Here is a 24,668-nt window from a genome sequence, read left to right on the forward strand (position 1 = left end):
AGAATTCAAATGTAGCACCTAGCATATCATTTCTGCCTTCAGTCACACTGTTGTACACGCATAGCAAATATCTAGGAATGTTTCTATCACCTCACTTTCATTCTGACGACATCAGAATTCTTACAGAATTGTACCATGTCTCAAAATTGAAATAGCACCAAACTTTCCAGCTTTGTCTTACAGATGCAGATGAAAGGTTAAAGCCAAACAACTTTGTGCTGCAGATGAAAGGTTAAAGCCAAACAACACTTAGCCATATACCAAGAAAGTAAAGAGAAATTGCTCCATCCCCTAGACAGAAAGAGGGATCTTGATTTTACTGATCCTGCAAAAATTAACACCAGACAATAGCCACTACACAGTTCTTGTGTAGATCAGGAGAAAGTGACTGCTAGTACATGCATGGGAAAGGTGAGACCATGCCCTGTTTCCTTCCTGTACGTCTACATGAATGTTTTCTTCTCATGGCAAAAAACCTATTCCCTTCATGGCTAGTTTCATCTTGAAGATAAGTGACCTTGCACATGAAGCACATAGATAACCCTAAGAAGTCATTTCTGTATCTCGAGCCAAGAGACCGCTAGTTAACCACCACCACGTGCCTTCACAGAGCTGACAAATTCAGAAACTTTAATATGGTTCAAGAACCATGGACCAAAATTTGGGAACTGCTGCTTTAGAGAAATTTTTACATAATCACCCTCAGCTCCGCTGCGTCATACAGTAGTTTAATTCATGGGACATGAAACGTTCCCCTAAATAATTAGTAGAATAGATTAGAAAGCTAAGATTTGTTACTCCACATATATAGCAAGATATCAGTGCTGCCAGAATTAAAAGGTATACAGTGAGAAGGAAAAAGTTTTGCAGAGCTAAGTCCCACCTGCACAGCAAGCTGGAAGCAAGAGACACATAATTTGTTCCGGCTCTTCCTAATACAAAACATGCAAAATGCAACATGTCTAACCGTTCCAGTATCTCTATGTACAGATGATTACATGCCTTAAGTTGGCTGTCTTTTGTGGCACTATTCATCTTTCTCATCTTTCATGTCTTAGGCTAAATTCAAACAGACTCACAGGAACAACCTAAAACATAAAGCCTCTCTTTTCTTTGATGCAGTTCTTCCTCCTGTGATTTCTTTTTTTAAACTTAGGCTCACTCACAAATTCCAGCAGTGTCTTCTTTGCTAAAATGATTGGCTTGTCCAGTCAGAGATAGTAAAATGTTAATGATGGATGAAGAATCTTGCCTTAAATTATGTTTTGTGGTAAGACCAGTTTACAAAATAAATGGATAAGCAATATACTAAAACAGGTTATCTGAGAAAAGAATGGTATATATATGAATGGTACTAGCAGGTAAAACAAAGCAACATTTTCAAATAAGAATTTCTCTCACAACCTCCAAGTATGGAGATTTTCACTATAGGTTATCAGACACTAAGATTCCATGACTTCAGGGAACTAAAATGGTGGACTGACACATGCAGAAAGTTCAAGGCTGAGTATTCCAATACATTACTGATAGCTAAAGAGAAAAAAGGTATCTGAATTTCAGCCTTAAGGCTAGTGTGTTGGATATTGCTGACCAGCAATGAGGAACACGGTCTTAGCTTCATAGTGAACCAATCTGTAAATAAACCGCACATATACTTATTTTGATCCTAATCAGGACCTCTGAGAATGACTGAAACAATCTAATGAAAGGTGAAACTGCAGATACTAGTGAGAAAAAAGAGACCTGTCAATACAGTGTATTACCACACAGTTGCTCAATTCATCCTTTGAAGTGACATATAAAACTTTTTAAGATTAGGCTTGATTTGAAATAATTTTCAAAATGAAACATCCTCTATAAAAAGTGGGTTTTTTTGTGTGTATGTGTGTTTGTTTGAAGTTTTAAAGAACTGCTAGGATTTGTGTGGTTTATTCCAACAATGAAGTATAGAGAGCTTATCATAGTATTTCCTGAAACAGTACAGTAACATATACATAAGATAGTCACTGCAATGCACTTCTTACACTGTCCTTTAAGGCTGGGCTGATTAGCAACCAAATCGAGAAGCACTAGCAGTTTATTGTTGGATGGAAGCCTATCTGTCCCCAAAAGTGAAAACTGCAGTGTACTCTGAACACACTCAAGTCACACCTAGTTAGCAGTAAGTCAGTTATAGAAGTAAAAAATATTTTTATAGATATTTTATAGGTTTAGCGTAGAGGATGGCCTTTCTAGGGACTTCAGATACACAGTCTACTATACATATTAATAAGTATTGCAGTAATATCTGAATACTACTATGTGTTATAGTAGGGTTATTTTAAAAAGTCTTCCAATGGCAAGCCAAATCTGCTTTGATTCTCAGACAAACTAATGATAGAACCAATCTGCTCAGCACAGAAAAAGTTTCAGAAAATTTCCATTTAAGCACACAGACAAAGGATACTTAAGTTTCATTACCAAAATAAGTAAATAACAAAGTCCTGCAACTTCCTGTTCATCTGTTTTCTTATGGCAGACCTGCACAATATGTGCATGTGGATTTATAAATAAAGCAAAAAAGACAGATTCTGAAATACAAACTTGCCTAATTAGGACCTCATTAGTGTTCTTCAGTTCTAACACCATGACTGACACAGATCCTTCCGATGGAATGATTAGAGAAGGAACAGTTACGTTCTCTGGATACTGGTCCTTGGATTCTTCATGCTGTTGTTCAGCTGTGGCCTTCACACCATCATGCCTCTGGACTTTCTCAGTGACATTCAGATTTTCATCAATGCGTCTTTGGGGTTTAGCATAGAGGATGGCCTTTCTAGGGACTTCGGATACATAGTCTACTATACAGACATCTGAGAGCAATTCTAGATTATTTAGAATGTCTTCTGGAAATTTTACTTGGTAAGTGTCTTGGTACAATTTGGGAAGTGCATTAGCCCAAAGACCACTTGAATACTTCAGCAAGATGTTAACAACTTTCTGCTTGAAGTCACTACTAAGTGATGCAGGTGTGGTCTCCATATTTGGTTTTAACAAAGGGTCTGCTTTTGGAGAAGTAACATTCTGAGATGCCTTTTCTTGCTCGGTATCACTTTTTGCTATCGGTGGTATTTTCTTAGCAGGATAAAGCAGCCCATCCATCTGATCACCCCTGTGTACTTTCTCCACCTTGGAAAACAAAAAATAGAGTCAATAATCAGTTGCATATCTAAGTCTAAATCATTTTGCCAATTACATTTTTATAACATGGATTTTATACAGACTTCAAAGCGGACATCCCCAGGAAACTAAGCTTGAGGCAGTCAGTACAGGGTAGTATTTTTTCTAATGTTTCCTCCTCCATTTTGAAGGATATCAAATACATATAACTACATCAGTACAGGGCAAATATCTAATCTATGCAATACAGCTTGGACTTGCTTCCAAAGAAGTATAGTCTCTCTTTTCTCCTAGAAGGATCAGAAGATGATGACACACTCCACAAACTTTAGGTCTTTTGCACATTAACTTCCCTAATCTTCCACACAGGTAAGCATTATCATAAAGAAGAGCTTCTGTCTCAGTTTACTGAGGGAGAGGGGATTTGATTGTATACTTCAGAAATAAGAGGACACCTGTCAGGCTATCTGCTGTCATGCACAGGGAATTATTTTTGCTTTTAAAAAGTTCTGAAATTAAAGAAAAAGTTTCTGGATCATAATAAATTTAGTAATAAATTTGATTAAGCCATTTTAAACCTTGCCCACAGCCTCCCTCTAGACTCAGATATTTTGCTAGTCCATGTGTCTCCACCCTTTGCTAAGTTCAATAATAAGCACCTCACATGATCTGAAATCACAACCTTGAAAGCACCATTTAAGAACTTGTGTTGGGTTTATGTGGTGGGGTTTTGGTAGTGGAGGAGGGGCTACAGGCATGGTCCATGTAAGAAGCTGCTAGAAGGTTCCCCAGCTCCAAGTCAGATGTGCCTCTGGCCAAGGCTGAGCCAGTCAGCGGCACTGTTAGTGCCTCTGTGATAACGTATTTAAGAAAGGAAAAATAACCTGCACCATGTGGCACCTGCAGTGGAGAGAGGAGGAAGGTGCGGGTGGCTGTCTGCACTGAGCCGACTACCCTCTCCACCTCGCCTGATGGGGGCAGGGAGGGAGGGCAGCGGCAGCTGGAGCAGTCTGTTTCTGAACGACTGTGTTCCATAGAAGGGACCCATGCTGGAGCAGTTTGTGAAGAACTGTAGCCTGTGTGAAGAATGCATGTCAGAGGAGTTTGTGGAGAACTGTCTCCTGTGGGAAGGGACTCCACGCTGGAGCAAGGGAAGAGTGTAAGGAGTCCTCCAGAGGAAGAGGAAGGAGCAGCAGAAGCAACATGTGATGAACTGACCAGAATCCCCATTCCCTGTCCCCCTGGCACCACTGAGGCAGGGGAGGTAGAAAAATCAGGAGCAAAGCTGAGCATGGGAAGAAAGGAGTGGGAAAAGGTTTGGGTTTTTTTTAAGATCTGATTTTGTTTCTCATTATCCTCTCTGATGTAAATGGTAACAAATTAAATTGATTTTTCCGCCAGCTAAATCTTGTTTTGCCCGTGACCATAACTGGAGAATTATCCCACCCTGTCCTTGTCTTGACTCTCAAGCCTTTTGTTATATTTTCTCCTCTCCATCCCACCGGGTATGGGGGAAAGAGAGCGAGTCGTCACATGGTGCTTAGTTCTTGGCTGGGCTAAACCACAACAGAACTGTAGACACAAACTCATAATAAAATTCCACTTCCTAAAGCTATGCAGTTTCAACCTAGATCAACCTGGCCGTAACTTAGCAGGGGTATCTATGTAGAATTGAGATAACAAAAGCTCTCAGTGTTTTCACATTGGTCTCAAAGCAAGAACAACTCCTGCAATAAAGTAAGTTATTAAGGTGTATGTGGCTTCACCTTCATGTTCTTTCCTCAGAGGAAACAACTCTCATCAGTTTCTTAGGTCCACATCACACCAAAGTCCTTTTCAGAGGCAAATCAATGAAGAAAATATTAAGCAGTTGAATTACTTGTTACTACTTAGGGGTAGCATTTACCTTTACAATATTGAGGTCCATGCCTATCAGAACTTTATAAACCTTGCTAAAGTAATTCTTTGGTGTTCTGTCTTAGCAACACACGATGGAAGCATAACAAAGATGACTTTAAGTATTATCTTACGTAACAAGAATAATAGATGTCACTTATTATCAAGGTAACTTTAACAAGACAAGGACATTTCATTACAATACATGGGAAAAAATTTAAAAAAAATGGCCATTGCTGTGCACCTTTTCACACTCAGCCCAAATTACCACATGATTATCTGTGTTGAGAGAGTCAGCAAAACCACCTAAGAGTTCCTATGTAAGTGCACTTCCGTATACTTGCTGTGCATTACATTATCTAGACTGGTGCAAAAGCAAGATATCAAATGGTTCTTGGGAATAGATCTTGGTCAACTTCTACAAACACTAGCATACGTGTTATCTAAAATTGACACAAAGGAAATAGTATTCATAGATATAAAAAAATATTAACCATGTCAGAGAATTCCCATGCATTCATGATGGCATGTTTGAATCCTTCCTTACTAGTTAAAAACAAAGTAGTAATATTTTCTGCAAGAATAACACATGAGAAGGCAGACAAACCTATCTAACAATCCTTGGCTCCCTGAATTCATGCTAGTGAGTCCACAAGATTTAAGGCTCAAGTCTTTCCCAGTAGGGTCACTAAACCAAGGAGACATTTCCTCTTAATTGGGGGGAGGGGAGAGATAGTGTCCTATAGATGTCCATTTACTAAAGAATATGTATCAACTACAGGATAAAATATAAACAAATCATATAAAGAACTTCAATGTACCAATGGTACGTTCACCAAGTTCTTAAGCATCTCTGCTAGTCAGTTTGATGTAAGAGATGACAGAACATGTTTGGCCACGCAACCTAAAAGGGTTACCATCAATGATTCATGACAGGAAGAACCTACATTTGTACCCTCTGGTATCAGAAACCTTATTGTGCCTCTTGAATCATTGGTGAAGAAAGGAGCTTGGTTAAAAAAACCCACAAAAACCTATCAAAGCCTTGCAAGGGCTTTGATATACAGTCAAGAGACCAAAGTATATCAATTGGCCCAGAGGAAAAACCAGGGCACACCATTTTAGCAGGTAATGACATCCTAGATACAGAGGAATTAAAGATGTTAATTCCAAGTGTCCATGCACAAGATTGAGGAATTTGTTTGAATGACCAGCCACGGAAACTTCTAGTTCCAGAAAACACTTGGCATTATCAGGACAACAATTTGTTTGAGAAAGCTGTGTTGGAATGTGTAGCAGTTCATCCTGAAAGAAACTGGATGCAGAGATCTGGCTTTACGTACCCTTTCTCTTGGCTAGCTCTTTCTAACTAGTGCGGCGACAGAATGAATAAATTTTAGCTTACAGGACTATTAAACCTTACACGCTAAAGACCAGCAGCAGACTAAAGAGAGAAGATCCTTAGAGACCTTTAAGCCTCTTAACTCTAATAATAGCTCTGAGGTTTTCTAGGCATTGAAGGTCCGTTTAGAAGAGACTGTAGACACTGACTAACCAAACCATTTAGAGACAGAAAAATGCTATTTCAGTAAGTTGTTTCAGCTTACTTCAGCATAAATAAGCTCACGTGGACATCATTAGGCTATTATTTCTTGCATAGAAGTTAATGTTCAAGATGCAACAGACTCCTCCAGACAGTCCTATGGCCAAGACACATTCAAGGACACACAATATAACAAACTTTTAATTGTAAGCAAACAGCTTCACTTGTGAAGCAGCAAGTGAAGCGCTGCAGTGAGCAGCACTTCAAAACAGCCACCCTTTCTTTAGCACAAGTATCTCAACATGGTTTCCAGTTGAGTTTATAGATTTGCCTGCAAGGTACTTCTCATTAGTATGGCTGGCAGGCCTGGTCTGCAAGCACAACACGCCTGCTGTCACCTCTCCATTAGAGAGCACAAAGCAGAGTCAACAGCTGTTAGAATGTATTATCAGGGCAACAGAGACTTAAGTAATTCTACACAGAAGAAAAAGAAAAACGTATTTGTGCTGGGCCTGAGTATCAGAGGAGGCTCTTAAAATCAAGAGCCCCAAAATAATAAAGCTTCAAATAAAAAAAATACTCCCAAGACAAATACTGACACTGCAACTTAGTAAGTCAAGCTGAATGCAAAGGAAGAGCAAGTACACTCCTGACGTACACATACAGAGGGGATGAAGGCAAACATACTCCTGTACGTGTTGCTAGGACAAAAGCTATGTACATGCGTGCTTGACAACATGCAGGTAAACCACTACACTAACATATGTAAACAAAAGAAAGGATCCACTTTGCCATGCTAGAATGGCAAAGATAACACCAGGTCTTGTTTAATCGTGTGTACTGCGATGACCAAAGAGCAGATACACTGACGATCTCCTAGAACATCAATATCTTCCAGGGAGGAAGTGGAGAAAACACCTCCTTGAATGGCAAATTTCTAGAGAAAGGGTCCTTCACTTTCAAGATTACATCCACAACTAGAATATGCATCTACTTTCTGCCATTCTTCTGCAAGGTAGGGAAAGGAAATGTGCAGTGGAAGTTGGTGGTTAATGTCAGTGACAGTCTCATCACTCATGGCAAACAGGAGAAGTCTGGCTCCATGATTCTTGGTATCAAACAGGTCCTCAAAGACTGCTCTAAAACACACTGATCAGAACTATCACTCTAATTCAGTGAGAATAATTCGTCAGAAGTGTGATGCACGAATTCTTTCAGATCTGACTTAAATACGCAACACAGAAGCTACTATGGCATATGTGCCATAGACCGCATACAGACACATTTTGCTGACAGGCACCTTTGACAAATGCTTCAGCGTGAAGGCATCTCTCATCTACCTGACTTTCCTCGATAGTACATAAAGTTCAACTCCCAGTAAGTTGGAGCTCAAAGCAGTGAGGAAGGTATTCCTGGCCTTCATCAGCAGCAGCTTGCATCCATACATTTGGCTGACAGTGTCTTTTCTCTGTCAGAGGTGGCCACTACAACTCCAGATCCCACTGTTTTTGCCAATCATTCTACAGTACAGCTCTCCCCAGACAATGGTAAGATGCTGCTTCAACACTAACGCTCCAGTCCTCCTTGTTCTTCTAAGTAGCTGCCTCTGAAAGCAACAGTTTAAGCTACCAAGCTGTTGAATACGCATGGAAAGTAACCAATTCTGGGAAAAAAAAACAGACTTGTGCAATGTTCTCGAAAGGCTGAAGATCCTCACTGCACAGGCTGGCATCAGACGCAGTAAAGAGCTCTTCCTTACAAGGCTGTGGAAGCCTCTGACATCATCTGGTTAGGGCTTATCCTTGGGATCACTCCAGCTTTTACAGCTTCTAGTCAATATGCAATCAGCTGTTTTGCATGGGAAGGTACAATACCTAACTTCTTACCCTGAATGCCAAAAGGGCACATTAAGAGGCTTGTCTTCAGCCAAAACAACCGGGAAGCTGGAACAGGACACGAACAGGACAGGAATATGTTGCCCAGAAAGGTTGTAGCATGTCTGTTGTTAAAATACAACTGGATACTGATCTGGGTAAACTGCTCCTGGTGACCCTGCTCGAGCATGGGGGTTGCATAGATAATCTCAAGAGGTTCCTTCCAACTTCAGTGATTCCATGATTCTGTGAAGTATTTACACAACGTTAGAAGAAATGGTTCACTTCTTCTAAATTTCAGTTGAGTTTCAGTTATCAGAATATAAGAACTACCTTCAAACATCACAGACCTTTTACAATACTAGGGAATGCAAAATAATTTGGAAAGGTTTTTGATTTAATAGTCTTTTTAGTCTTTTCAGCCACTAACTCTGTCAGGTATGTCAGTTTCTTTAAGAGGGCCCAGAAAAGATAACTTATGATATTTAGACTAACAATGACAACAATATATTCTGGTGGTATCTTTGTGGCAAATACAGAAGATACTTTCAGCCCTTCGACTGAAGTGAAAATATTCAGATTCTACAATGAATCATGGAATCATAGAATGGTTTGGGTTGGAAGGGTCCTTAAAGATTATCTAGTTCCAACCCCCCTGCCAGAGGCAAGGACACCCTCCACTAGACCAAGTTGCTTAAAGCCTCATCCAACCTGGCTTTGAACAGTTCCAGGGACGGCGAAGCCACACTTCTCTGGGCAACCTGTTCCAGTGTTTCACCACCCTCATTGTAAAAAATTTCATTCTTATATCTAATCTAAACCTACCCTCTTTCAGTTTAAAGCCATTGCCCCTTGTCCTATCGCTACACGTCCTTGTAACAAGCCCCTCTCCAGCTTTCCTGTAGATCCCCTTCAGGTACTGGAGGAAACTGTACTGACTCAGAAATGACTGAAACCTTTCTATTTCTGGTAGTCATTACTTCTTTACTTAAATGAAATGCTAAAATACAAGTCACACTGGGCGCATTTTTGTATTTTCTTTTGTTGTTAGACTAAAGGATCCTTATTGACAAGTTATCCCTTGATCAGGTTCAGCTCATACTCAGGACTGGGATAGTAAGCTCTGCAAAGTTCAGGAGTGTCTTTAGGTTGCCCCCTTCTGCCCATCTTCCTTGCCCTCCCAGTTTATTAGCTTGCATATCACAGTGAAGATAATTATTCTCCACAGTTCCTCATGCTTTTGAGACTCTGACTTCTGAAAGTATACAGTTTCACTTGTAACTCCGTGATGCAATAAGCCAGCTGAGCCAATCTAACAACTTCATACTGTTGAGGGCTGCCCTTATTCCTCACATCCTTACGCCAGCCCTGAGGATCGGCAGACACCTTTGTCAGCAGTTCGTTTTGGCTGCACTAATTTTCACCTCATAATGCAGTGAAGTCTTCCTAAAGGGTCAGAAAAGCGCAAGATTCAACACACAAGAGGTTGCAAGGGTATGTGAAGCAGGAACAAGGAAAGATGCTGTCAAATGAAGTTTAACTTCATTTGGTGGATCATCATATTGTCTAATCAGTCACCAGTAAGACTGAGCTTCAGGTACATTGAGTTACAGCCTGTTCTAGCACCATGTTTGGGCAGCAAAGTTATTCTGGATCTTGTGTCCTCAACTGGCTCGTTTGCACACGTACTATGACACCATTTTCTCAGTGAGGTTGATACCAACTGTATTTTGCCCTGTGCTATACTATATACGACACAGCTAGTTAAATTTTAGGCAGAACATGTCTTCTGTTCACTGAGCTCCATTCTAAATAGCTAGTGGCTCTGTGTCTAGAACTGAGATACCCACCAAAGCAAACTGTCAGACCAAACACCGATTTCTTTAATGAGCACAGCAAAAGAAAAGTAACTATCATAATGCTAGAGTTCATCTGCAGGAGACAGTTCATAGGGTTTGTGTAAAAGTGTGCAAGCTTTCATTCATACGTACTACCAACCATGATAGCCCGCTCCATTGTCTCCTCCATGTGCAAAGTACGTTCCAGTTTGTAAGAACGCACTACCTATTATGCATAATTAGAGATGAATTTTTTATTCTCTTAAGTCCATTTCTCTCTTTGTAATGACGACTTTTGCTTAATCGTAGTATAGAAACTCCTTCCTTGAGAGTAAAAACCCTGATAGAACCAAAGTTGCTCAAGGAATACAACTGGTTACTATGGAAATCCTCCCCTTCTCTGAGTGGACCTGTTTAATTCACCCTGAACACTACAGTAAAAACTCAGCTGCCAGATGTAGTAGTATGTAGCACCTGGTTTGTTAAGGGAGGGGATACCACCTAAGAACAGAGATTTGGAAGACAATAGCTCTAATCCTCCTCCTGTCAGTTTGTTTACCAGCTGATCCTGCCATCTTCCTGAGCCTTTAGTTTCACTTTCTGCAAACAGTCATGCAGTCATGCCTGTTACAAAATGTAAGAGACTAAGAATATTCTGAGAAATAGATACTGCCAAAAAAGAAATAAGTCAATGAAATATCCTACCTGTCAACTAGGCAACATACAGAAGTCCCATTCGTGTCTAAAAATACCTTCTACCTTTCTGTTTGCAATTACAAACTTCAACTTGTAATGACTACTTAAAAAAAACCAAACCAAACCAAAAAAACAGCCACAAACACCCAAAACCCACCAAACAAAAAACATGCTAATTTTCCCCTACTTTTCTCTGTTTTTTTTCCAATTATGTATCTTAAAGAAGACAGACAGCCTTTGGGATCTGCCCAGCACCATCCCAGACATCTGAGATGAAACAAAGAACACTTAAGCTTTCTTTGACTGTGTAAAACCTGCTCCTCAGAGTAAATAGCCAGACAAATGTTCTCCAGTCTGAGGAGCATTTTCACACAGTATCAGCCAAAGTGCTAAAGTGCACTAAAGAATATGCTAAGGTATTCTTTAGCCATATACGTATTAAAAAGCAGTATGACAACTGCCTAAGGAATGGTAGATTACTGGAGATGAAACTGGCCTCTAAGGACAACAGATTAATGTTAAATTTATAGATAGTCAGTCAGTAGGATGTTTTACAGAAAAGAACATCTCTGTTCTGGAACTGTAGAAAAGCAAGTATATCTTTTCCAGTACAACTGGAATTTCCAAATTCAGAATAGTAGTGTTATTTTTCTACCAGCTCCTTAAGAAACCAGATAGAAAGACCAAGGTAGCCTTTTCTACAAGAAAACTATGGAAGCACGTCTAGAAGCGAGCATCCCTTCTTTCTGCCAATTAAAAGGTGGTTGTCTATTACTTGTTTTTTCTTCTCTTCTAACTGAAAGAATGAATTTGGAAAGACAAGTGGACAAAAAGATGACAGAAGACAGCTTCACCTGACAAACTAGATCAGGCTAGATTAGTAGCCTGATCTAGTTGAGAGGCGTCCCTGCCCATAACAGGGAGGTTAGCTTAGATGATCTCTAAGGTCCCTTCCAGCCTGTGTCATTCTATGATTCTATGAAACAACAAAGGGGACTGATACATTTTGTTGTCTTCTCAGATTGATGTTATCAGCATGAAAAAAAGCCACTATTAGAAACAAGTCAGCACCAAGACCGGCTGGAAACGATCAGCTGTGGAATAATTACATGGAGGCAGGTTGAATCTGCGCATTAGAAGAGCTGTACTGGGTCAAAACAAACACGTTCCTAGCCTGACATCATCTTTGACAACAGCAGATGCCTAGGAAAAAGCACAGGGGATAGGACAAACATAGTGCTACCTCTTCCTCCCATTTTGGATACTCCACAGTTCAGGCACTGTCAGTTAGTGACAGTTTCTTTGGTATAAAGTAGTTCAGGATGATGGAGGCCAGCAATCATCCATTCATCACTGAATGTATTCTATTGCTTTTGAATTCAAGATGATGATCATTCTCCATTTATCTTCTCCAGGTCTCTTATTATTTTATAGTCCATATCTCCATCTTTCTCAACCTAAACATCTAATTTGCTCGTTCAGAATCCATTACTTACCTTTACCCACCATCCTTCTGAATCACTCTTTCACTCGGCTTGATCTCTCAGTGAGTTTTTGTTTGTATATCTTCTGGGTGGAGACAGGAGGAGCACATCTGATTTTGATGTGTGCTTACACCACACATTTCACCAGTTGTACAGTGTTTGCTATTTTGTCCTCTATTCATGAGAACAGAGTCTGGACCATCTTTTCAGGGAATTTTGCTGCCTCCCTGGGGCCTGAACTAGGGATGTCATCAGACAACTGAATAGCTTTTAGTACAGCTTTCAGACTATTAGCCACTCCTGATCTTTCATGTGAGAACTAAGGATGTTGCAACAAAACGTCCAAGTCAGTTAAAAGAGATTCAGGGCCCTGAGAAGAATGCTAAAAAATTCAGGGGCACAGGCAGTATTTTCCTCAATCCTCCCAGTAATGGGGAGAGACTTTGGAAGAAACAGACGAGCCCAAGATATAAATACTTGCCTCCACCAAAACTTCTGAGTTTTATAACCATGGAAGAATCTCTGAGGTACAAGGTATGATGGGGTCTGACAGGACCCATCTATCCTGATGGAGGAAATGCATCTTTGGTCATAAGCTGGCGAGACTGATGGAGAAGGCTTTAAACTAGAATTGCTGAGGGAAGGGGATGCCAACAGGAGAGCCTAAGGTCAGCAAAGGATTGGCGTGGCATCACCTGAGGGTGGCAATGCTAGTGGGAACATTTACACTGCTCCTGGGAGTGTAGAGACCTCGGGAGCACATCTGAAATGCTTGTACACCAACGCATTCAGTATGAAAAACAGACAGGATGAACTGGAACTGTTGGTCAGTTCCCAGAGCCATGGTATCACTGATATGAGTGAAACTTGATGGATTGAGTCCCACATCCGGAGTGCCGGGATGGAGGGCTACAGGCTCTTCAGGAGGGATGGACAGGGCAGGCGAGGTAGAGGAGTCGCACTGTGTGCAAGAGAGAGGTTTGACTGTACAGCCCTTAGAGTTAGCGATGACGTGGTTGAGAGCTTCTGAGTGAGGACTGGGGGGATGGAAAACAAAGCAGATGTTGTTGTGGGAGTCTACTACCAATCACCCAGCCAGGATGATAGTACTGATGAGTTACTCTATAAGAAGTTAGAAGAAATCTCTGGATCGGCAGTCCTTGTTCTTATGATAGATTTCAACTTCCCAGACATCAACCGGGAATACCATACTGCTGTGACGAGCAAGTCTGAGAAATTCTTGAAGTATGTGGAAGGTAACTTCTTGTCACAAATACTCAGAAAGGAAAGATGTTCTCCTAGACTTGTTATTTATGAACAGAGCAGGACTGTGTCAGGAGAGGTTCAGACTTGACATTGGGAAGCATTTTTTTTACCAAGAGGGTGTTCAAACACTGGAACAGGATTCCTAGAGAGCTGGCTGATGCCCCAAGCCTGTTAGTGTTTAAAAGGCATTTGGACAACGCCCTTAATAACATGCTTTCTTCTGGTCAGGCCTGAAGGGGCCAGGCAGTTGTACTGGATGATCATTGATAGGTCCCTTCCAACTGAAATATTCTTTTCTGTTCTAGTCATTCTCAACTACTTCTTATCACTTGCATTTTTTCCTACTGAGCCAATGTTTTCATGAAGTTATAAAAAAATGCCACGATCTCTTTTCCCAGGCTTAACAGACCACACAGAAAAAAACATTTTTTAAACGTAATGACAGTGTTCTTCCTGTCCATTGCTGTAGTTAAGTCTCAGTTGCAATTTCATGGGCCAGCAACCTCGCCAGGCAGTTCCCTACTTCTTTTGAGAGCCCTGGTCTGAACAACCCTGTGTTATTACTTGTAACACAGTAACAACTCATACTTGCACCCTTTACCAACTCACTTATTACAAGCCTGACCAGCACGTGTCCAAGTGTCCCCCATGTGGAATCTCTCCGTGACTTCCTGCCTTTCTGAAGGTCAACCATTTCAGCCTTCCTACATTTCCAACCTTTTAACCAATTACGCATGCATGCAAGGACCTTCTCTAATGTCCTAGGACTGCCTAATTCTCTAAAAGCTTTTGGAAAAGAACTCTTGGAATTCAAGTAAGTGTTTTGAGAAAGATGTAGGAATTTAGTCTTCTCTTGAATTATTATTATTATTATTATTATTTAGTTTTCTCTTATCTAAATCGCCATCTCCTGAATCACTCACAGAGTTCAAGTGATTGAGGAGAGCTGAGCATGTGTAAGGAAGAAGTCTTTTAAACATACAAGCCAATATGACAAATCTCATCAGAATGGAAAGGCAGAGACTTTTAGAGTTGATGGATAAGAAATGATGTCCGAGTCACCAGGAAATAAATGACATAGACTCAGAGACTGGGAATACACCAGAGAGTCTTCAGGAAGACACCCTACAGAGCAGTAGCGTGCACCCTGTAATAATATATTTTGTGGGATGAAGCATTCTGTCTCATATTCTGACCCAGAACACACTTCACATCTTCACATTGAAGGCTCTTCAAGGGTTTTTGTTTTTTTTTTCTTTAGTATGTGCTGAGTTGTTCAGGGAGTGCATTTTTGCCTTGCATAGGGAGCATAAACGTGCTGTTCACTTAAAGCAAGGTCTCCTGTCATAAAGCTTTTCCTCTTTGTGAGGTGGGATATTCTCTGCTGGTGTGTTTCTTTAGTTTTTCAGGTAGTAGAAACTCGATTTCCTGCACATTATTGGGACTCCGATTTGAGGCGTCTCAAGATAGTGCACACAGTACCTAGAAAATGCTGTTTCCTCTCTGCATGAAGCCTGCAGGCAGACAGGTGAGCCTTTTGAAACATACAGGGAATTAGCACAGAGGAGAATCTATTTTCATTTCCACTGGAATGGATTTTTAATTCTCCTGGTGTTCTTTGCTTTGGGTTGTGGTATGTCTTCAGAAGTCCTTGCCCTGTACAGAGGAACCTGTACTTCTGCATTTTTCACTTACAACTTTAAAACAATCAGTAGGCAATCAAGGTATTCGGATCTCATAGTATTGGGCCTGTATCTTGTTGATGCTGCTGGACTCACCATGTTAGCTCTTCTTTCTTGTAGTAGTCCATGAAGAACAGGGAAGCTCACAAGAGAGACTTCCTGGACTTTGGTTTGTAAAACTCCCCCTTATGGGATTTGGTGAAATAAAATACAAAGCTGCTCCTGGCAGTTTAAAAGGAAATTGTTAGGAGGCTCAGAGGAACCTCTGTCACTGTTTCACATTAAACAAAGTGCTTTGGAGAGAGGCTTGCAGGAGTTCGGGCTTGGTGTCTCTATTTTCACTTGGTTTATAAACTCTTTAGTACTTTGTCAAGGATAGCATAAATCGGGTAAGGCTTCTGTTTCTTTGGCCAGAAGCGGCTATGGAATCAATGGTGGACCTAAAAGTGCCATGACTGTCTTTGGAGCAGTTGTACTATACTCAAGGGTCTCAACTTTCCAAAGGACAGTCAGCACTAAAACTACCAAACTAAGCAGAACACTTCAAAAGTGTGTCCCTGCCCATGGCAGGGGGGTTGGAACCAGATGATCTTTAAGGTCCCTTCCAACCCAAACCATTCTGTGATTCTGTGATTCTGTGATACCACTCAGTAAGGAGGTTTATAATTAGACTGCAAAGGGAACCACAAGACACGTTGCCAGTAACAAAAGCAAATATATTACCGCTTTTGATTATTTGTGACTTCTCAAAAAAAAGAAAAAAAAAAAACAAAAAAACTTGTTTGTTTACAAGTCTGCATCCCTCTCCCTCTCATACCTCTGTTGTAATGTTCTCTCTCCCTTAGGGGTTCAGCTGCCTGCATCCCAAGGATTCCAGGCTGAGCCCAAACACAGCAGAGCTATATAACTTTGGCTCAGAATTCTAAAAAAATTGCTAAGTTGTGAGAAAGACTTGTGAGAAAAATCTGTAGAAAGATAAGAAATAAGACAAGGGTAGGATGGCTAAAACAGGGATCACTAACTGCTAAAAGATGCATGACAGTAATTCAAATGGAAAGGTCTAAGATTCTGACAGGAAAAAATGAGGTTACCAGTTTTTTCAAAGCACCACTCTTGCTGGAGATGGAAGCAGACAATTCAGCAATTCCGCGGATCTGACCGACAGAGCTGTTGAAGTAGACTCTTCTTCCCCCGACTGAAGCCTGTCTGGACAAAGACTTTTTGGGAATTATATAAGGCTGGCGAGCATATTTGTTCTCAGCCCAGTTGCTCATTAAGGCTTGGCTATAATCTCCAAGTGCTAGCCCCGATGTAATTACTTTGTACTTTTGCATTTAGCTGTGCCACAAGCAAGATGCTCAAGCAAGCTAACCTAAAGAAGGAAGGTAACAGACCAATGGAGAACAAGGTCAGCCTCAATCCTTTGTAGCAGATCCTCTTGCCTGAGAGGTGAAGACTGAAAACAAGACTGTCAACTTGCAACTTATAGTGATTTCTGGAGACTTCAAATCACTAGATAGGAAGGTTTCAATTACTGGTGCTTGTAACCTAAACACAGAAATGATCGTTTCCCAGAAGTTAAAAATTCCTTCCTTTCAGAGAAAAGTTTAGGGATGCAAGTTATTCAGAAGTGACACTGTCCATAGCAGTGGAGTCCACAGCAGAGTCCACAGTGGAGTCCTCAAATAATGAGTCTGAAGATGCTGAAAGTGCATTACATAGTTTATTGCCTGCTAGTTTGTAACTAAGGTACTACTAATCAGTAAGCATTCAATAAGAGTATGTGCTGTCTCTTTAAGAAGGCACTTAGAGAAACACTAGGCATTTTTTCTGTTCTTCTGAGGCTGGCAGACACTCCCTGTGTAAGTATCCAACAATGCAGAAATAATTCAGAAATTAGTCATGGAAGCATCTTTACTGTTCCTGAGGGGTACAGTCTGCCCTCTGGCATTTCAAAGGTTCTAAAGAGCTGTATACCTGTAGACGACTTGTTTGAACCAGGAATAAACACTGATTTTATTTGAGAGATGTATAGTAGCCTTCATGCAAGAAGGTCTGGGTCCCAGTTCACAATTCTCCACGCCAGAGCCACGACTATGGTTTACATAAGTCAGTAAACCAAGATGGGCTTTACAGGCTCATTAACAGTTCTCTACAATAAGACTGACTGCGCCAAGACAACTTGATATTTCCAATTGCTATTGTGCCTGCTGTATTATAATGTTTCCACAGATTTAATGACTGCTTATTTACACTGAAATGACTTCATTTGCTTGCTAGAAAGAAGAGATAGACCCCACAGATAACAAGCAAATGGACAACGAACACAGACTGAAGATCCTGGATGAACAGTAACATTTTGTCTGGAACATTAGCAAAGAAAAAGACTAAAATTTGCTGCATGAATTAAGTAACTCAAGACATAACGGCTTGCTCTATGGATAACAGAGGAGCTGATCAGCATCCATCAAAACAAATTGCTGCTGTTTGCATGTTACCGATGGTGTCTGTAGTAAAGTGTCACAAATGCATTTTCTGTATATTAGACCATCATACACAAATGCAAATGCTCTTATTTCTGAAGAGCAAGTATTTAATCTCTGTGAAACTTTTTTTTCCAATTTAAAGTTTTACACAAGAAAATACTCAGCAGTATGTACATGAAAAGTCACTTCAGGCAAACAGATATTCTCAGAACTTCAGTATCCTTCTGGTGCCAAAGTTTGACAGATGTTGATAAAGTTGAAAGTATTCACTGGTATGACTGGCCTGTTAAAGCAAAGCTAAACAAAGCCTTGATGCAAAGTTGCATTATACCTTATATGAACCACGGGTGGAGAAGAAGAGACAAAAGCCCAGCAACTGAAGACCCTTAACCCAGTGGTGATGGCAACACATGGCAAACCTACAATCAGAGGCTCAGCCTGATACCAGCTCCTAACATGAAGGACAAACACACCTGTAATAGACATCGGTGCGAGAGCGGGGCAGGAAAGGGTTGAGCTGTCATCTCTCCCCACAACATTATCACACTTTGCTTTCATCTAGTATCACATCGTAAGCCTAACTTACACAGCACAATTCCATAACTTTGACTTAAGATGTGAGAAAGATCTGTGGAAATGTCTATAGAAAGATAACAACTACAGACAGACCAAAGTCTGTCCATACAGGATTTGCTCGTAGCTTATATATTTAAGAGGAGATAAACCCATCAGCAAGGAAAAGCATAAAATGCAGTGGGGGAAAAACAACAACCATGGCACGGAGAGCAAGTGTCATCAGCTGCTGTTTGGGTTGTCAGTGTTGGAGTTCATTAAAGGCGGCAACTCAGCAAACCTGGAGCACTTTTTCCAGGATGACATAGAGGCTGACCTTTCTTCTCCAAAACAATGCTAGTCCAATCAACAGTGATTTTTGGGGTGTTGTTTTGAAGGCATTGTTACAATTTTGGGGGGAGGTTTTCTTTTTTTTTGTTTTCGTTTTTCTTCACTGCTACAGATCTTGAAAGGAAATGCAGGACTACACAAAATAACGTTTGGCAAATGAACACTCAGAAATCTGTAGGGTACTGGCATCTTCCATAAAAATGACATTCAATACTTACTGTGCACACATGAGGCCAGTTCTCAAGCTGACGGAGCACTGCTGTGCTAAGCTCCTCCCAGTACATCTCCCGGTAGATCTGCGGCATCTTTGACACCCAGACACCACTGCTGCTCTTGCTCAGAATCTCCTTAATGCGACTTTGGACTTCATTTTCATGAGCAGTAGAAGGGCCAGAGGCAACAGTATGTGTCTCCGCAATGGATGTACTCAAGTTATCTGATAAACAAAAATATAGTTTTGAAGTAAACATAGCCTTATCAAGCAGAGAGAAAAACAGATTATTACCTACTTAAAAATTAAACATTGGACCTGCCAACATAACTCCATCTCTAAAACGCGTCTCTGCTGCTCAGCATGGCTGTTTTAGTCACTTTCTATTGGAAAGAGCCATGGAGACCTTAGACATTTGATAACTGACCTGAATCTAATCTGAATTTTCAATCACTGTAGTTGCTTTCGTAACAAGTTGCTAAATGTTTCTTCTGAAGGGATCCTGGACGAGGTTACAGAACTCTCAGCCATGCTGTTGATGAGGGGCTGCACTGAGGCAGTGTCCCAACAGGGTCACAAGATAATTTCTTTATGAGTAAACACAACAACAAAGATACACCAAAACACCCAAGGATGATCTTCCGAATTCAGAGGGATGTACAAAACAGACCAATGATTTGCCTTTCACTCTTGAGGAAAAGTCTGAACCCAGCACCCAGCCTTTAGGTGCTACTGCATCCAAAGAAGCCCTTCAGTGGAGCAGGAAAAGAGACAGCAACTGTCCAGCTACTTTGGACAGTTTCATACATTTCGTGTAGGAGCAAGGCAGTCATTATCCCAGTTGGAGGTTCACATCACCAGCTTGCTAGCCTGCTCCCTCATCTCTATTCCTCTCCTCCCTTTGGAGGGGTGTGTTTGCTACCAGAACTGAAGCTTCATAAATGAGCCTGATAGGTCTCAAAGAAAGCAACCATCATTTGAGAAGCCCATCATCTGCACAACTGCTGAGAGTCAGGCACACACAAGGGTATTTTCTGGACAGCTAGGTTAGTGTGCTGCTTAGTCCTGAAAGCCAGGATTTCACTTTCCTATACCACATCCCTGCTCTGACAGTGAAGCTAAGTTAAGCATACTCCTCCTGTTTCCAAGCTACTCACGCTAGCTTTGCGATTGGCTTTGACACTTTCTACACAATGATTTTTCCAGAAGATAGAGAGGCAGACAAGTAAACACACACATTTCCCCACTACCTTGAAATAAGAGTGAGAAGGTTCACTCACAGAACATGGTTTCTCACCCAAACCATTCATTCAAAACAAGTATTAAGATGGACTTTTCTTAAGGTGATACTGAATCTAATGTGAGCAGTCAAAAATTTTCTTAATGGGCAAACATACCATTTGAATCTACAGAATTGCTTCTGGACAGGTGAACTTGCAACTCCTTTTGAAACCGTGGTGGGACAGTTAGTCTCTTCTCAGACCTAACATTGAAAAGAAAATTGCTTTAAATCATTCTCTTGGCTCTCAATAGCATTCATTTTGCTTACAAGACCTATACATAAAAAAAAAGCATTCCACATACTTCTAGCAGGCGCCCTGCACAAGATTAGTACTCGCAATGTCCTGTCTTAGAAGACAACCTGATCAGTAGTAACAAGACAGACCAACAGGTGGTTTCTAGTTTTATCTTATTATCTCCATTATTGTGAGAAACAAAACACATGGTAAAAAGACATTAGCAAAAGGAAAGTGTCTAGGTCTAAAACAGTTAATGATCTTACATTTGATACGTTCAGCCTTGCTACTTAGTCTTTTATCTGGATGGCGTCTCAGTCTTGCTGTTGAACATGATTATGCTCAACTTCTTGGTAGCCACGTTAGAGTCTCCTGAAAGTATCTGGCTTCAGAAGTCAGAGGAACACCTAAACTACACAGGAACTCAAGGTCTTTTTGTGGATGCTGTTGCTATACTGTTTAACAGGTTCTTCTCTGAAGCGCCCTCCCACAGAAAGGACACAAATGGCATGCTTGCAGGTGTTCTGAGGTCCCTCAGAGACCAGCAGCTTATACTAGGAGCGCATGCAGCACAAGCTCCTGCCAGTGCAGAGGTCACAGCAGTATGTAGCTCACTAAGACTGTTTTGGAAACAATCAGCTGTGGAATAATTACATACACTGAAAGCAAAAGGAGCCAGGACCTCCTGGCTTGAAGCAGCTTTCCCTCCTGCAATTCCCAAAGCACAAGCAACTACAGCAGGTCTGGAGGCACAAAACATCCCCAGCGGTAAGGACATCAGCCATGGATCTTGCTAGTCCTGCTTCAAATTGGGCAACTTGAAACAAATTAATCCAGTCACATGGGCCACTACACGATCTTACACTAAAACAGAATATGATCCTCTTCTTGATGAACACTCCCTCTAATATGTTCCCAAGGTAACAGGATAACATTCGGACCCTTTGCAACAGCAAAAGATGTCTTCTCCTCCAGAACTACCTGGGCCGAAGCACCTTCATCTGTAGCTTCTACTCCCAAGAAAGGCAGTAACAGACACCAGAAACAAAACCAGGAGAACACTGTTACCTGAAAAGAGCTCAGGGAAACTTGGCAGAGAAGAACAAAGACAACACCACAAGATGGAGAGCACTTAAATAGAAGAGTTAGAATAGGGCTGACATCTACCTAATTTTATTTCAAGAATTACAAACCTTTGAGTACTACAAAACACCTTCGGGCCTTGCAGCAACTAACATAAATTAGTAAAGAACTGTAAGTGCTCTTTTTGGTTTGCCTGTCTCAGAAGAAAGGATCTCTGCCTTTTAGGGAAGTGCCACTACAAAAAATCCAATTAATCTGCACATACACAATAGGGAAGGCGTACGCACACCTGCTCTCACATCTCTCCTGAACAGCTGGACAGTTTGGCCCTTCTGTCCTCTGTGCAGCAGCCTCCTCAACACAACAGAGCACAGAGCTGGCAACACGTTTCTTCTCTACTTGATAAGGCCATGTTTACTTCAAGACTATATTTTTCTGCTCCTAAGCACCACCCAGCTTGCTCAGGAGCAGAACAGGGGTCAGCTCAGTCCAAGCTCATGTCATTAGGAACTGTGGTGCGGAGAGATTGGCCCATCTTGAGTCTTGCCACTCCTGCTGGAGCCCCAGTCTCACTCCCCTCAACTGCTGCAGGCAGCAGGTCTCTCTTCCCTGGACGCCTCTACTTCCAAACCCTCCACTCTTCACACCGCTGCTGCCAGCTCCTCCGGCTCCCTTGCTGCTCCTGCCGCTGCTCTCCTCTCACCCGCCTCAGCTTTACGCCTCCGGCTCCTGCCACCATCACCACCCGCCTCTTAACTCCTCCAAATGTCTGCCTGGGCACATCCAAACACCTGCTGCTACAGCCACAGACCGACTGCCCACGGCCACAAGGAGCGTCTCCTGCCCTCAAGAGGAGCCCTGCCCCAGAGCAAAGTCCCAGCAGATCCACCCGACAGCTCCAAGGCCGCCTCCTTTTTCTCGGGGCTCCTGCTCACCCCACCAGCACCTGGGCAACTTCCCAAAAAGCACGCCCAGCAGAGCAAAGGGCCCTCTGTGTGGCAGCAGGAAGGTCCCGAGGCAGCGCTCTCGGCCGTCAGTAAGATCTGTGCTCTCAGGCACAAAAGCTGCGGCGGCTGCTGCTCTCACGAGTGCTCTGAGCACATCCTCATCTTCCCCTCGGGCACTCAGACCCCTGACGCACGCAGGACTCCAGCGGGTGACCCGGGCAGGATGCGCCTGCTTTCTGTGGCTCTTCCAGAAAGAGCAGGCACCACGGCAGGATTAAGCCGTCACTGCCCTGTGCCACCTCACAGCTACGCTGCCGTGCACGCGGCACCCCGCTGCCATTCCCATTCAATGCACAGCCGACTTCCAACCCGTCCCGGTGACCTGCAGAGGATTACCACCACAATCACAGCTCCAGCCGACTCAGCGCGGCCACAATGAGGGAACAGCAAACACGTTCTCACCACCATCAGCTGATGGCCCAGGGCAGCCGAAAACAACACAGAAACGATGGGGCAGCAGTTGGGTGAGCTGCCCAGATTAGAGAGGCTTAAAGGGGGCTGAAAACCAGCAAGTACCGCTAACCCAGCAAAATCGCAGCTCCGGCCCTCGGCTCAGCTCACCCGGACACGGTCGGGCAGCTGCTGGCTCCCAGCATGCCGAGAAAGGCCACAGACACGAACGCTGCAACGGGAAAGTCAGGCAAGACGGAAAGAGCAGCCACCTGCAGACGACCACGAACCTGGACACGCCGCATCACCCGTCATCTACGCACAAACCTCCTTCTGCTCTCTGTCGTGCTGCCTCCTGGGCCTGCGAATCAGCCACATCCCCACAAACCCCTGGTGCGACACCTCTGGCCACATTTCTCCCCAGAAGACATGGGAGCAGGCCAAGAGCACGGGGTAGCTGCAGCAGCATCCAAAATGCAAAGGGTCACCATCTCCCTCCTGGGTACCCACCCACATTCAAACGTCACCTTCTGCAAGGGCGGGAGCCCGCATTCCCATGTCCCAAAACGCACTGCTGGCATGGCAGCATCCAAGGGTCCACCACACTTCATCTCACCGTGCTCACACGCACACACACGCACACACTGACCTGTTTACCACAGTGACGTGCCTCTGCATGGGAATCTCTTTCGACGGTCCACTCCCAGCAGCTGGAGGCAAGGCAGAGCGGGCACTCTCCATAGTGGGTTTCACCACTCCACACGCCACTCCTCTGCCTCGTGGTGGGTGAGGAGCAGGCCTCTTGCTGCCTTCTTCTGCCATGCTCAAAGGCCTGGGCTGTCGCAACGTTCCTTTAGGCTTTCCTAAAAAGTCGGCAGACGGAGCCGTGAGAAGCGCTCTCCTCCACCCAACCCAAAGGGGCTCCTCAAGCACAGCAGGTGACTCCCTGCTCCAGGGAGTCCCTAGTTTTCCAAAAGGCACTTAGGAAGGCTGCTCTCAGCCACACTCGTGGGTCTCTTTGCTGTGGCTCGTGCCAAAGGACTCACGAACCACAATCTCCACCACCACGCTGCAGCAGGGAAACAGACAGGAGACCCGTCTCCCCTTAATGCTCTTGGAAAAGCTTTCACCTCTGAGCTGCCACAACAGGTCACGTCTCAGGTGGAACCCGTGGTCAGGCTGCCCTTTACCACTCAGCAGCAGCACCAGCAGCAGCTCCCAGAGATGCAGCACGTGCAGCACAGTTCCACCTCCTCGGCCACCTCCTGCACCGCCACCCAAAGGGTTTCTTCTTCTCTGTACCCTGGCTTGCAAGCGCCTTCCTCCACCACCAGGCAGAGGATACCAAATAACACCTGCAGAGGAACACGCCACGCTGGCCTCCAGACCACACTGCCATAAACAACCTCTTGGTCCCTTCGCTCTTTACTTGCTGCCTGTACCACACCAATTCAAACGCTTCCGAGGGGTATCGCAGTGGAAGACAACGAACCAATGTGTGTTTACCATCACTGTCGTTTAACTAGACGAGAGTCACGAGTTCAGCTTCCCAACTAGAGGGTAGACCATTGGCATGGCTGCAGGACACCAAGAGGCAAAGCTTTCGCTACCGAGAAGAACTGAGGAATACCAG

At 42.9% G+C, this 24,668-nt stretch overlaps 1 protein-coding gene across 1 annotated transcript in view; it reads right to left on the reverse strand.

The window, feature by feature from the left end:
• The window catches only part of TDRD7 (tudor domain containing 7), a 46,395-nt gene that overhangs the window by 12,130 nt on the left and 9,597 nt on the right, over positions 1-24,668 (reverse strand). The window contains exons 4-7 of the mRNA XM_086628840.1: positions 23,685-23,898; positions 20,436-20,521; positions 19,046-19,263; positions 2,588-3,168 (exon numbers count right to left, since the gene is read on the reverse strand). Of these exons, the coding sequence (XP_086484966.1) occupies positions 2,588-3,168; positions 19,046-19,263; positions 20,436-20,521; positions 23,685-23,898 (1,099 nt within the window). The remainder of the gene's footprint in view (positions 1-2,587; positions 3,169-19,045; positions 19,264-20,435; positions 20,522-23,684; positions 23,899-24,668) is intronic.

Source organism: Tauraco erythrolophus, chromosome Z (assembly GCF_009769465.1).
Source record: "Tauraco erythrolophus isolate bTauEry1 chromosome Z, bTauEry1.pri, whole genome shotgun sequence".
Taxonomy (NCBI): domain Eukaryota; kingdom Metazoa; phylum Chordata; class Aves; order Musophagiformes; family Musophagidae; genus Tauraco; species Tauraco erythrolophus.